General features: G+C 53.7%; 1 protein-coding gene across 1 annotated transcript in view; it reads right to left on the minus strand.

The window, feature by feature from the left end:
• Positions 1–11,547, minus strand: part of ZIC3 (Zic family member 3) — a 223,401-nt gene extending 211,854 nt beyond the window's left edge. The window contains exons 1-4 of the mRNA XM_080553641.1: positions 10,431–11,547; positions 9,664–9,827; positions 7,720–9,138; positions 6,624–7,549 (exon numbers count right to left, since the gene is read on the minus strand). Coding sequence (XP_080409767.1) covers positions 8,956–9,138; positions 9,664–9,827; positions 10,431–11,487 — 1,404 coding nt within the window. The 5' untranslated portion in view covers positions 11,488–11,547 and the 3' untranslated portion in view covers positions 6,624–7,549; positions 7,720–8,955. The remainder of the gene's footprint in view (positions 1–6,623; positions 7,550–7,719; positions 9,139–9,663; positions 9,828–10,430) is intronic.
• Positions 11,548–12,994: the final 1,447 nt, after the last annotated feature.

Here is a 12,994-nt window from a genome sequence, read left to right on the forward strand (position 1 = left end):
CTTTGCTTTGCACAGGGCACATCCCCTGTGCTCCTCCAGGGACACCAAGTTTACTTCTCGGCCTTTGGGATTTGCTGCAGCCACAGTAGCAAGAACCAAAATGGGGAAATACCAGCCCGTGGCACTGGTACAGCGCTAGCAGGAGACAGCACCGAGCTAGGAGGACAATATCCATGCAGGCGCTAACCCTCAGCTTGGGGCCTTCTACTCTATCACAGCAATAAAAACTGCTCATTCAAGTCCTTTGTCTTTAAGATTTCCATCCTGGCTGCAGCAAGTGCAGATTTATTGGTGGGAGCAACTGCAGGAGGAACAGCAACCAGCAGGCGCGTGCGTGCGTGTGTGCCAGCGCACGGTACGCCCTGCCTCTGCCCAGTGCAGCAGAAACGCACCACAGCCAGGATTAAATATATGACTAATACAAATGGGTTTCCTGGTGCATTTAAAATAAAAAATAAAAAAAATAAAAATAAATAAATCATTTGGCATGTTCTTCTGTGACATACGCAGCACAGCCAGAGAGTTACGGGGATACAGTGACCAGGAAGGACCAAAGCCAAGAGAGACGGCTGACTACGCGGGATCCCAGGAATCGGACACCTGCCTTATTATGAACAGTGATGCACAGCGTGGCCCCAGCTTTTTCACAGGCCTCCGCTCACGCAAGCAAAATTGCACAACCCGTACCCGCTGCGGCTCGCCACACTCCTATTTAAAGGCGCAGACTCATACCCACTGCAAAAGCCCATCCAGGGGCAGAGCCCCAGCTCCCCACCCCAAAATTCCCCCTGCAGCCTCCAAACCCTTCCACGGAGGCAGAGAGAATGCTTAAACACTTGTTGACACTTCAAAACAATACGTTAATAATGATAAAATCAGCTACAGCATCTTTTGTTGACTTCCGTAGGAATTTTGCCCGAGAAAGGATTGCAGGACACATCTCCAAGCATGCTGATTGACATCTTATATTTTCAAAACTGTCCTTAGACTTTTCATAACATCCAGCAAGAAAGTTGCTGACAGGAGCAGGATGGTTCCCAGTTTGCGGGGCAAGAAAACTTTGCGATTCAGTAGAATACCAAATTTGGTAGAATGTCTTCCACTTTGGTAGAATATATTGCAAACAACTGTGCATTTTAACACGTTTTCGTATTACACATCATTCATTTTGGGGAGGGGGTGGTGATCATTTTCTGCAGACAGCTAGCAATGTTTCCAAGAATGAAAATGTTCATTGAAAGATAATGAAAACCAGACATTTAGTAACATTTTCATTTTGCATGTTTAAATATTTATAACTATGTTCATAAAACCACATGTTTGCTCTCCTAATGCTCTGGTGATTGTGTTTATGAAATGCAGTATTTCTCTTATGCCCCTTCCTTGCGTCAGCTCCTCTGCCAGGCACGATTTACTCGCGCTGCGGCACTGACGACGAGCTTTTATGTAAAAGACTGTCCAAGATTAAAACCAGAAAATTACTGAAAAGAAGAAAACATATTTTCAGAACACTAATGTTTCACTGATGCATATGTGATTTTAAACTTTGTAGGGGGCATTGATGCTGTCTTAATTCTTTCACAGCGATTTATTTTCAGTCTGATAAGAAACTATTTCTTAACCTACGGTAAAACAATGAAATCTAGAAATACAAGTGTGATAAAACTATGACGCTGATGCAAACCATTGTTCTATCTAGAATTTTTTTTTCGTAAGTTGGATGAAAGATAAATGACAAGAAAGAATTTTGCTTTAATCCTGCGGGCACTCAAGTTTCTGTTATAAATTTCTAAAAAGCTGGTCAAGTGGCCACAGCCTGAAATTGGGACTGTTACACTTAACAGACCCAGATGTGAGCATACTGTCTTTTTCTCAGTCCTCTGATTACAGACATCACAATACAGCTTACACGGTTCATACTGGTATATTAAACATACAAAGAAACTACGAATGCAAGGCAAGGCTTAGAGAACTCGTCCATACAGCCAGGGACCCAGTACAGGTCTTGCAGAAATCACTGACAGGTTTACACATAGCACACTAACTTTTTTATCAAGATCATAATTCATAAAATGCCATGGGCCTGCTTGTGCTTTCAAAAAGGAAGCAATGGTTATTCTTTTTTTTTCCCCCCTTTTGTTTTGTTTTGTTTTTTTTTTTAAAACACTGTCATCCTGAGCTTTCTGAAAGGGTGAGGGAACTCCTCTGAAACCAAGTCCTCGGCAACATAAAGTGAGCTCCGGCAGAGCATTTTGATTTTAATCTCAGCCCAACATCCTCCCAAAGGTACAGGGAGTATCTTCAAGGCGCAGTTTCAACTCCTTTGGTCTTTTGCCTGCCTTCTCCTTCCACATCAGCAAAGAACGAAAAGGAAACAGAAAACAGTGTAGATTGCAGCGTCACATTGGCATCTCATTTTAAATACAAATTGAGTGCTTGCAAAGACATTAAAGTAAATCATTCCACTTACTGCATTATTTTAAAATACTTCTGCAGGCCAAGATTAAAATTTAAATATATATTTTATGGCTGCAGCGTTGCCAATTCTTACAATATTACCACTAGCTTCACTTCTTAAAATATAATTTAAGCTCCAGAATCAGGCAATTACATGATATCTCAGGCTCCACTTTGACACACAAGTGTATGACTCTTTGGCCTCAACAGTTCCACCAAAAATAAAATAAAAAAATAAAAAAATAAATTAAAAAAATAAAAAGGCAAAATAAAATCTGACAAGTGAGATTCACAACACTGGGAAAAAAAATAAAGGAGAAAAATGATTAAAAAGTCCACTCTCTTTGTCTGTCTAAATCTTGTTAAATGAAGCAATTAAGCAATTCTGGTTTAGGGGCACAAGATGTTTAAATATTTGTGACTGACAGTCAGCAAGTTGCTGCAGCATCTTCTTTCTAGTAAATATAAATATTGTGGAAAAATGTGCGTTCTGGGAAACATCTGCCTCCCCCAACACTACCAGCCCTTGCGCTAGAAAGCAGCGAGTCCGATCCGTGCAAACTCAGCATGCGGCTGCGAACTTTATTCACACAATCCGCTGCATAGAAATCTTTCTCTGAATTACAGACTGTATTTGAGACGAAACTCAGACTTCATAGTTAAGACCAAGTTTCTCTCTGAGACCTCAACACAACCTTTACGTTTTTCATGAGTTTATCAATAATTACTGAGAAGCTCAAGTCCATGGATTTAATGGGATGCTAAATGCGAACAAAAGAAATGTTTATTTTTAGTAACAACACAGTGAAGTGGTGGAAACCCTAAATTCAACTGTGTTCTACTACCACAGGTTAAAAAAAAAACACTAGGCAAATGAAAACAAGGAGAAAAATGGAAAACAAACGAACAAAGAATAACAACTTTTTGACCAAAATAGTAAGAGAATTAAGCCATATAAACTATGGAAAGCAATAAAACTACTCAAAAAAAAAAAAAAGGATTTTGCAGTATGACAATATTTAAGTGAAACTGGTGAGGAATTTAAAGAAGAGAGAAATAAGGGATAATTTTATTTAGGGCCAGTACTACATGCCGCTTCATTGCCTCTCAGGACTTTCTGCCTGCAGCCAGATTTCCCAAAGTTGGTATTCTCCGTGGCATGCAAATGCAGCAAGCCCACGGCTACAGAAACCCAAATCCTGACATTTTCTATCCTGATGTGACCCTGCCAGCAAAAGGCCACGTCGCAGCCCGTGGATAAACCCCAACGCTTATTTCTGCCCCCAAAACCTTTTTGTCTCCCTTTGAAGGAGCAGCGCCTGCCCCGCACCGGCCAGGCTGCCGCACTCTGAGCGAGGCGCTGCCCCCCCCCAGCGTGTACCACTCCTTTCCCCCACACAGACCAGTTTCTGCCCAAACACCAGCGCGGGAGCTGCTGGGAGCCGGGCAGGGCACAGCCTCCTCAAGAGCTTCAGCATCCCTGCCCAGGCCCCCGCTCTCCTGCCAAGCGCCCAGCAGAGCCGCGCAAGAGCCATTTTGTCCCTCCGGGACTGCCACAGGCCCTCACCGGGATTATACGACGCTCTGGGAAGGGACAAAACCACGGGAACAGCCCTATGCTGCAGGCATCCTATATGCTGCTTGGGCATCCAGCCCCTCCAGCTCCCCCCGGCAGGACCGGCCCTTACTTTTCACCTCCCTAAGTTTTCTGGGTGTCTCAGTCCAGAACGTGCAACGGGGGGGCCCCAGCATGGACACAGTCTCCTGGGAAGGAACTTCATGCGTTGCCCATTCAGCCATTTCAAAGTCCAGCCTGGGCAATTTAAAAGCTGACACTATTGAACAAGTTGCCAAAACAAAATCATTCAGCTAAACTCTTTTTTTTTTTTTCTTTTTTCCCCAGCCCTTTTTATTAAAGTTTCTTTTCACGCAAGCAGATGAAATGGAGAGCCATTACCAAAGCGTTACCCAAAAGAAAATCTAACCAGCACACAGCCTTACCTACCGAGGACAAAAATTCGCATCTTAACATTAAATTTCTCCCGCACCTCCCTATCCAACTGCCTTCCCCCGTCCCTGCGGAGGCTCTCCCACCGACAGCACAGAGCAGATGTCTGTAAGCCTTCCTGCAGGGGCTCGCGCCGGGGCTGTGGCCAGGCCCTGTCTCTGGCAGCCTCCCTCACCAGCGTAAGCTCTTACGCAAGCACTTTCACTGCCTTCGCTCACACGCAGGTAAGCAGGCACTTGCAAGACGTACATTATGTTTTTAACCCACGTAAATGGCATAGCAAGGTTAACCAAGTGTCTCAGTTCAGGGAACGTGCAGATAAGTCAATATGACACAAATAATTATTTCCTTCTGCACACTGCACAATCCAACTAGATTTCTGTAAAGAATTTAAAGCTTCCTCCAGAGTTTTACCTCTCCAGCACCTCTGCAGAGGTATTTTCCATATAGTTTGATCATACCGAAAGCATAAATAAGGGGGATAGTTTATCAAAAAGTCATGAAAGTTAGGCTCAGCTAGAAAAGCTGGTGTTAGTGCCTAATGCTTTTAATCTGGGAACATTCTAATTTTTATTATTATTATTTTTTTAAAAGGCAAATACACAATACTACAGCCCACTTACTGCTTTGGAAATGGAAGCTTTACAGCCGACAGAGTTACTATAGGAACTTAATTCCTGGAGCCGTAGTGCTGAGACACTTGAACACAACCTGATCAAATGCCTTCAGGACTGCCTTCACACTGCGTGCAACCACTAGCTGTTAATGGCACGCACAAAGCTTGAAAAAAATATATTATTTTCATAGGATTACACCAGACATAGAGACAGATATGCAAAAACAATGACACCAAAGGAATCAAAATATTCATGGCTCATAAAGCGTGGTAGAAAAGGAATGGCTCCAGCTCATCGCCTGCCTCTGCTTAGATTCTTTTTAACACAATGAATCACCATTACCCCTTTTAGGAAACCATCCTGAGTTCTGTTTATTTGGGGACAAATCCACCTAATCCCGCTCATAGAAGTGAGCACAGCAACTACAAGGGGGCTGCCAGTCTAAGACAGGACAGCAGAATACGGCCCCTTTTTGTGTACAGTCCTGGGACTCTTCTGGGGTGCGACACAAGATCCATTATTAATGACAGACGAAAAACTGAGCTAACATGGCACCTGCTCTGCCAGCGCCGTCCTGCCCTGGCCAGCACGCTAACGAAGAAATCTGGAGCTGCGAGCATGGGGAATGCCCGTGGGCCCCCACTGCCAGGCCCTGGCGTTGAAAATCGGGGGCTGTCTCACCCCAGTGCACAAAACAGCCTGGAAAACATGGGAAAAGGGAAGGAGCTTCCTCACTCAGGGACTCCTCTCTGCAATGGGTAAGGGCTAGGAATGGAGACTTTTCGCTTGTTTTTACAGGGGAAAAAAAAAAAAAGACAAAAAAAAAAAAAAACTTCTTAGTTGCCCATGAGTGGCAGCAGAGTGAGAGAGCTCTCCCCTGGGCCGCACTGCAGAGGTCTCGGGGCTGGCAGGGCAGAGGAGCAGCGCCCACCAGCACAGCGTGGGGGACACAGCAATCCTGCCCACCCCCCCGCGCTGCTGGCACCAAATCCCACGCTTTGCAAGCGTTTCACAGCCAAACAGGTTGCCAACCTTTTACACACCCATCCCAAACCTACCGTCCATCCCAAACCACGCACACCCGCCCCCAGCTGCCCCTGTCCCATCCATGTCCCTTTTTTGGGGGGGCTGCAGAGTGGCAGCCTCGGCGTGCTGTGCTGAGGGGGGGGCTCTGACCTCTCAGTGGGGTGCAGACAACAGTTTGCTCTCCCGTTCCCCACACTGGGTGCAAGCTGCATGGAGAGACCCCAAGGTGGGGGGACCGGCTGGCCACACGGGAGACAAATTATGGAGGATGCTGGTTTTAAGCCCTTGTTATAAATACGGCTGGGGCTGTGCTGCAAACCCATGGAGACAGCCGTCGGTGTGGGCCCTGGCTCACATCCCGAACAACCCCGGCCTCCCAGGGCAGAGCTCCCGGCCCAGGATGGCGTTTTGGGGCCTGACAGCAGCAGCCGCTCCCGGCCCGAGGTACCCCCACAGATCCCTGCACACCCCGCACCCCCTGGTTCCGAGCAAAGCAGTAAGGAAACCGAGCCTACCGGCACCTTTCCAAGCCTGGCACGGTCCGGAGCGACGCAGAGACAACTCAGGTGGGCGTCCGAGGAAAACCTGACGACCCCCAGCGGCTCTGTTCCTCCTGGCCCTGCTCGTCCCCGGGAAGAGCCCAGGCCAGCAGCACTCTGCGTCCAGCCCCGGGGCTCGGCTCTGCGCACAGCGGGAGAGAGACCTGACAGCAGCAAGAAGCGGGGATCCACATCTGGCCAGGGCACCTCGGAGGGAAACCATTTACCTCCTTCAGGGGGACAAATTCAGCAATGTGGGGTGGGAAACTTGCCTTCAACGTTACCGGGATTTTTTTTTTTTTCAGACATGCAGCACCGCAGATTGCTATCCACCTCCCTCCCATCTTTTCCTGCCCGATATGCCTTTTTAAATTTGTTTTTTTTTTTTGAGGGGAGAGAGGAGAAATTCGTTTAAAGTTAATTTTTAAAGCATGCAAGGTTTCATGGGTCACTTGCACAAGCAGACCCCGCGGCAGGCGGGAGAAGACAGGGCAGCCCCAGCCGCCCGCAGTGCCCCAAGTCAAGTTCAAGATGGGCCCGTCTGGGGCCTCTCTCGGCCGGCAGAGCTGGGGGGCCCGGAGAGCCAGGGGGTCCCTGCCTTCCTCCGCCACCGAGCTCAGCCTGCAGCAAGGTCCTTGCGGTCGGCCAGAGGATGCGGGTGCAGAGTCGTACGCCCAGGTCGGCAGCGTTGGAGGAGAGCCGCAGCTGCCGGCCCTGCTGCAGCCCCAGCCGGGCCCCCCCGGTGTCCCCCGAAGCGGGACCCGGAGGTTTGTGGGGAGCGGTATCCACCGCCGCTCGGGTCGCTTGGGGCTCCTGGGTGGCACTGGAGAAGTTGCTTCTGGGGTGAGATTTCTCGGCTCAATCCCTTCTGTCTCTCAGGGACGGGGACACTTTGCCACGTCCTGGTCAGAAATAAAGAAAAAAAAAAAAAAGAAAAAAACACACAACAAAACCAGACGATAACAGATAAAGTCCGGCACGCCGCGAAGTCGCCCGTGTCCCCTCCGGGAAGCCGCTCGGTGCCGGCTCCCGGCCCCCGCACCCCCGCCAGCCGCCCCGGCCCGGTACTCACCGTCGGGGCCACCCCGTCGAGGCGGCCCCGCTGCCCCCGGTGCTCCTCTCCCTCGGCGGCGCCGCGCCCCGGGCTCCGGGCTCCGTCCGCTCGGGAAGGTCGCGGGGATGCGAAGCCGTTCGGCGGCGGAGGGCGGGGACAAAGGGGCAGCAGCAGAAGCGGCGGCGAGGAGCCGGAGGCTTTTCCCGCAGCGCCGGCCCGAAAACAACGGCTCGGCCCCGGCGGCAGCGAGCCGGCACCGCGGCGGCACCCCGGCCCCCGAAACCGGGAGGACGGAGGAGGTTAAAAACGGCTCGCGGGGGCTCTTTCCAAAACAATAAACTTTTAATGCTAAAGCAGTTATAACCAAAAGCTGTACAGAGTTGGTTTTTTTTTTTTTTCGTTTGTATTTTTTTTTTGTTAGAAAACAATTTTTTCTCCCCCATAAATATTGTTCAGTTCCCGGCACTTTGTATCAATAATTAAATTACGAACGATAAATATGGCATCATGGATATGTATTTACAAAAAAAAAGTTATTACAAAAAGGCAACTGTTATACTAAACGTCACAATCTGGGTAGAATAAACACCACATCCTCATCCTGAAAAATACTGACCGACCCCATCAGACGAGAATACATTCACAAGTGTAATGCTTGGAGAGAGAGAGAAGGAGAAAGAGAAGGAGAGCAGAGAAAGAAGAAGCAGGAGAGCTAGAGAGGAAAGTTCAAGACATAACAGGACTTTGGCACGGTTTAAGACTGTAAGTTTAAACAATCACCACTAAGGCGAAGGAGAATTTTCATCCTCATGTCAACATCCCACCAAAAGAAGGAAAAACAAAACAAATTAAAAATAAAAAGTGAGGAATCGGAGGAAGAGGTACTGGGACAGGGAAGGAAAAAAAAAAGCCCAAACAAAACAAACAAACAAAAAAACGAAAACAAAACAAAACAAAAAAAACAACAAAGAAACGACTGCGATTGCAAAAAATGACAACAACAAAAAAAGAAATCCAATCCTGAGATAAGGACATGGCTAGTCCAGCGTCTCGGCTTGTAAAAAATAGTAATAATTATAATATAATAATAAAAGACCCCCCTCCGGATCCTGGCAGTTAACTAGGTGTAGCCCTATGCGGTCGTCGGTGTGGAAACTCCATTTCCGCGGGAGCGAGCTGCAGTTGGCTTGGCATGTCCTTTTTTCCTTGTTCCCAACGCATTTGGTCCAGTCTCTGGCTGGGCAGCTGCTGCCTTCACACATACCACTCGTTAAAATTGGGGGGTAGTCCAGGGTTGTGGCCGGGGTTACTCTGAAGGGCGGCCGGCGGCGTTTTAGTGGAGTCCTTGCCTCCGGCTGAGCCCACCGCCGGGGGGGTGGAGGACTCGTACCCCGAACTGGCTGCAGGGGAAGAGTCCGACCCCTGGGATTCGTGCACCTAAAACCAAGAGGCAGAGATGGGAACAAGCCCAGGGCCACCCCGCCACCCCGCTGAGCCAGGTCAGGATGCTGCCCCAGGCAGGAGGGATACCAGGGGCCACCAGCTCGGTCCCCGCCCGGCACGTCCTGCCGGTCACCCGGAGCACCAGCGGCTTGGTGCAACGCCTGCCGCAGCTCCCGGCCGCTTCCCTGCGGTACAGGGAGCTGCAGCATCCCGGCGCGTGAAGCTGCAGCATCCCAGCACACGGGGCTGCATTTGCACAGCCCTCCCGAGCAGAGCCACGCTCTAGAAACCGGGCAGCACTTGCACCAGCAGCAGCGCAAAAAGAAACTACGCCATTTCCCCAGGCTGTGCTCCAGCCATGGCCCAGGCACCGGGGACCGCTCAGGCCATGCCGGGAGCACTGCAGCGGGCGCTGCGCAGCTCTGCCCTGTTCAGCCGCGGGAAAACGGGCCCCGAGCACGCCAGTGACCGAGCATCTGTGCTCAGGGAGGATAGAGCTGGGGGCGCAGGAGTGATTACCTTCATGTGTTTCCTAAGTGAGCTGGGGTGGGTGTAGGATTTGTCGCACACCTTGCAGATGTAGGGCTTGTCCGAGGTGTGGACGTGCATGTGTTTCTTCCTGTCGCTGCTGTTGGCGAAGCGCCTGTCGCAGCCCTCAAACTCGCACTTGAAAGGCTTCTCACCTGCGAAATTCAGAGAGGGTGAAGGAGCGCCATTCCCCTCCGCGTCCCCACCTGCCTCCTCCCAGGACGGCCTCTGTCCCGCTCAGCCCCCACTTTGGGGATGCACGAGGACCCCAAAAAATGATGAAGGGGAAGAGGGACGGCGGGGTTTGTTTTGTGCCAAGTGAATTCGGGTCAGCCTTTGTTACTTTGAATTTGCCTCCCACCGGCCCCGCGCCGTGCTCCAGCGGGGACAGCGCTCGGTGAGCCCGAGGAGGGAGAAGACCCAAGAGCAGTTCAGCGGCTCGGACAGTTTTACGGGACGTACTCAAGGATGCGAGCCGAAAAGCGCTTGCTTCCTGCCTTCCCCCCCTCTTCCCGCCGGCCGTGCGGAGGGCTGAATGGAGGACGGGGCTGCAAATAAAAATACTTTGACAAAAGTATCGCTGATTTAATTGGGAGAAAAGCCAATCGGGCCTAGAAATAAAAAAACGAGGAGAAGAAAGGGAGCGGAAGTCACCGAAAACGAGATTTCATTAGCACTCGTACGGGTGCCTCCGCAGGGGCGCGCAGGGGGCCGGTGGTGGCGGCACGCACCCGGCCGCGGAGCCCCGGGTGCCTTACCTGTGTGCGTCCGCTTGTGAATCTTGAGGTTCTCGGAGCGGGCAAAGATCTTCCCGCAGCCCGGGAAGGGGCAGGGGAAGGGCTTCTCCCCCGTGTGCACCCGAATGTGGTTGACCAGTTTGTATTTCGCCTTGAAGGACTTGCCCTCCCGCGGGCACTCGTCCCAGTAGCAGATGTGGTTGTTCTGCTCGGGGCCCCCGACGTGCTCCATGGTGACGTGGGTGACCAGCTCGTGCATGGTGCTGAAAGTCCTGTCGCAGCTCTTCTTGGGCCGGCTGAGCTGGCTCTCGTCGAGCCACTTGCAGGACAGCTCTTGCTTGATGGGCTGCCGCATGTACCGAAAGAAAGCCCCGGGGCCGTGGTGGTGGTGGTGGTGGTGGGCCGCCACGTTCATGCCCATATTCACGTTCATGTGGTTGTAGTTGTGGAACTGGGCGCCGCCGTAAGGGTCCGTGCGGGGGCTGGAGACGGCCCGGTACGGGTCCGGCCGCCCGAAGAGGTCCCCGCGCAGCCCCAGGTGCATCTGCCCGTTGTCCACGTGCCCGGTGGGGGACGTATGGCTCGGGCTCTGCTCGTGGAGCCCCGGGAAGAGCAGGTAGCCCGGGGTGTCCGGGATGCCGCCGGGGCCGTGCAAGCCGCCGGGCGAGCCGCCGAAGAGCCCGTGCTGCGCCGTGCCGGAGGCGGCGTCCGCGATGCCGGAGCCGCGGTTGCGGAAGAGAAAGTCGCGGGGGGAGTTGAAGGCGGCGGCCCCGCCGTAGGAGGGCACCTGGCCGGCGTGGTGGTGGTGGTGGTGGTGGTGGTGGTGGCCCAGCGCGCTGGCGTAGCCGGGCGCCTGCGGCGTGAACGCCGAGCTCTGCCCGGCGGCGAGGTCGTGCGGGGCCGCGTTCAGCTTGAAGGCGGCGGCGGCGGCGTGCGAGGAGTCCCCGAAGGGGCCCAGCCCCATGCCGGCGGCGGCGGCGGCGGCGTCGCGGCCGGGCATCTCGTGGTGGCGGGGCGCCGCGAAGCCGCCCACCCCCAGCGCCGGGAACTGCGGCCCTCCGTCCAGCAGCATCGTCATGGGCGCGGGGCCGGCGGCGCGGCGGCAGCCTGCCCCCCTTCCTCCCTGCCTCTTCCCCCCCCCACCCCCCTCCTCCTCCTCCTCCTCCTGGCCTCCCGCCCCCGAAAAAGTGCAAAACCACCCCAAAACGCGCCCCCGCCCCCAACCCCCCGCCGCGGGCGGGCGAGCACCCCCCGTCCGGGGAAGGAAAAGAAAAAAAAAAAAAAAAAAGCTTTTTTAAAAAAAAAAAAACAAGCCCCCGAGCCCACCACCACCCGCCCCCGGAGGCGCCCGCCCCCGCGCCGGGCCGGGCCGGGCGGCGCAGCGCAGCAGGGCGAGGGCGAGGGCGCAGCGCGGCCCCGCTCCCGCTCGGCGCCGTCGGGCACTGACGGGGCGCCCGCCCGCGCCTCGCACATAAACCAACGCCGGGGCCAGGCCGCGCCGCGCCAATGGGGAGCCGCCGGCCGCCGCGTCAGCTGACCCGCCGCCCGGCCCGCCATTGGCTGCGCCGCGTTTGATTGGCACGCGCCCCGCAGCCGTCGGGGACGGGGATTGGGCGCGCGCGGCTCGCAGGTAAAACGGGAGGGGGGGGCGGGGTGCGGGACGGGACGGGACGGGATGGAATGGGACGGGGCGGACAGGACGGGGGGGACGGGGCGGACGGGGCGCACGGGACGGGGCGGACGCAGCCCCGCGGGGCAGCCCCGGGCCCAGGGACAAGAGAGCCGAGCCCCGCGGGCTCGCCGTCCCCCGCCGTGCCGTCCCGGTGCGCGCTGCCCCCTGCCCGGCCCGCTGCTCGCCGCCCCACGCCGCGGGGGGAAAGCCCCCCGGGCGCCTCGCACGGGGAGGGGGCAGGCGTAAAGCCGGCACGAAGCCGCCGCGCCGCTTCAAAACTAAACCCAAAGCCCGCCTGAGCCCACAGCGGCGGGGCGCGGTTCATTTTTTTAATTATCAGCAGTTCGCCTGCACGAACCCGAGCCGAGCGCGGACAGCCCGCTCCTGCCCCGCCAGCCCCACGGGGCCAACTTCGCCGGCCCGAGCCCCCCCGCGCCCCCCGGCCTGCTCCCTACAGGGGACAGGGGCAGCGCCGAGCACCGGGGGGTCCTCGCTCGGTCCCTGCCCTCCCCGCCGGGCCGCGGAGCACGGCCGAGCAGCGCCCGGCGCGGCGGTTCCCGTGCTCTATTTTTTATACACTCGTTTGTCTGTTCTTTCTATTTTATCTTTCTTTTTTTTTCTTTCTTTCTCTTTTTTTTTTCGTCCTTCTCTTTCTTTCTTTTTTTTTTCCTTTTTTTTTCTCTTGTTAATTTTATTTTTGCAAAGGCAACGTTCAGCCTTGGAACAATTATCAGTTGCAGACAGCGCTATAAATCCACTCATTTTCTGTTCTGGAAAGCATTTGCAAAGAACTATGGGGAGCAAGAGTGGAAATAAAAGGCAGAAAGAAAGATGGCTGTAATTGTAATATCCTGAGATTTGCTGAGCCCCCAAGTCTGTCTATTGGGCAGGTCTCACAGGCTCGCCGCCGGCT

The sequence above is a fragment of the Anser brachyrhynchus genome (assembly GCF_964034855.1).
Source record: "Anser brachyrhynchus genome assembly, chromosome: 13".
Lineage (NCBI taxonomy): Eukaryota > Metazoa > Chordata > Aves > Anseriformes > Anatidae > Anser > Anser brachyrhynchus.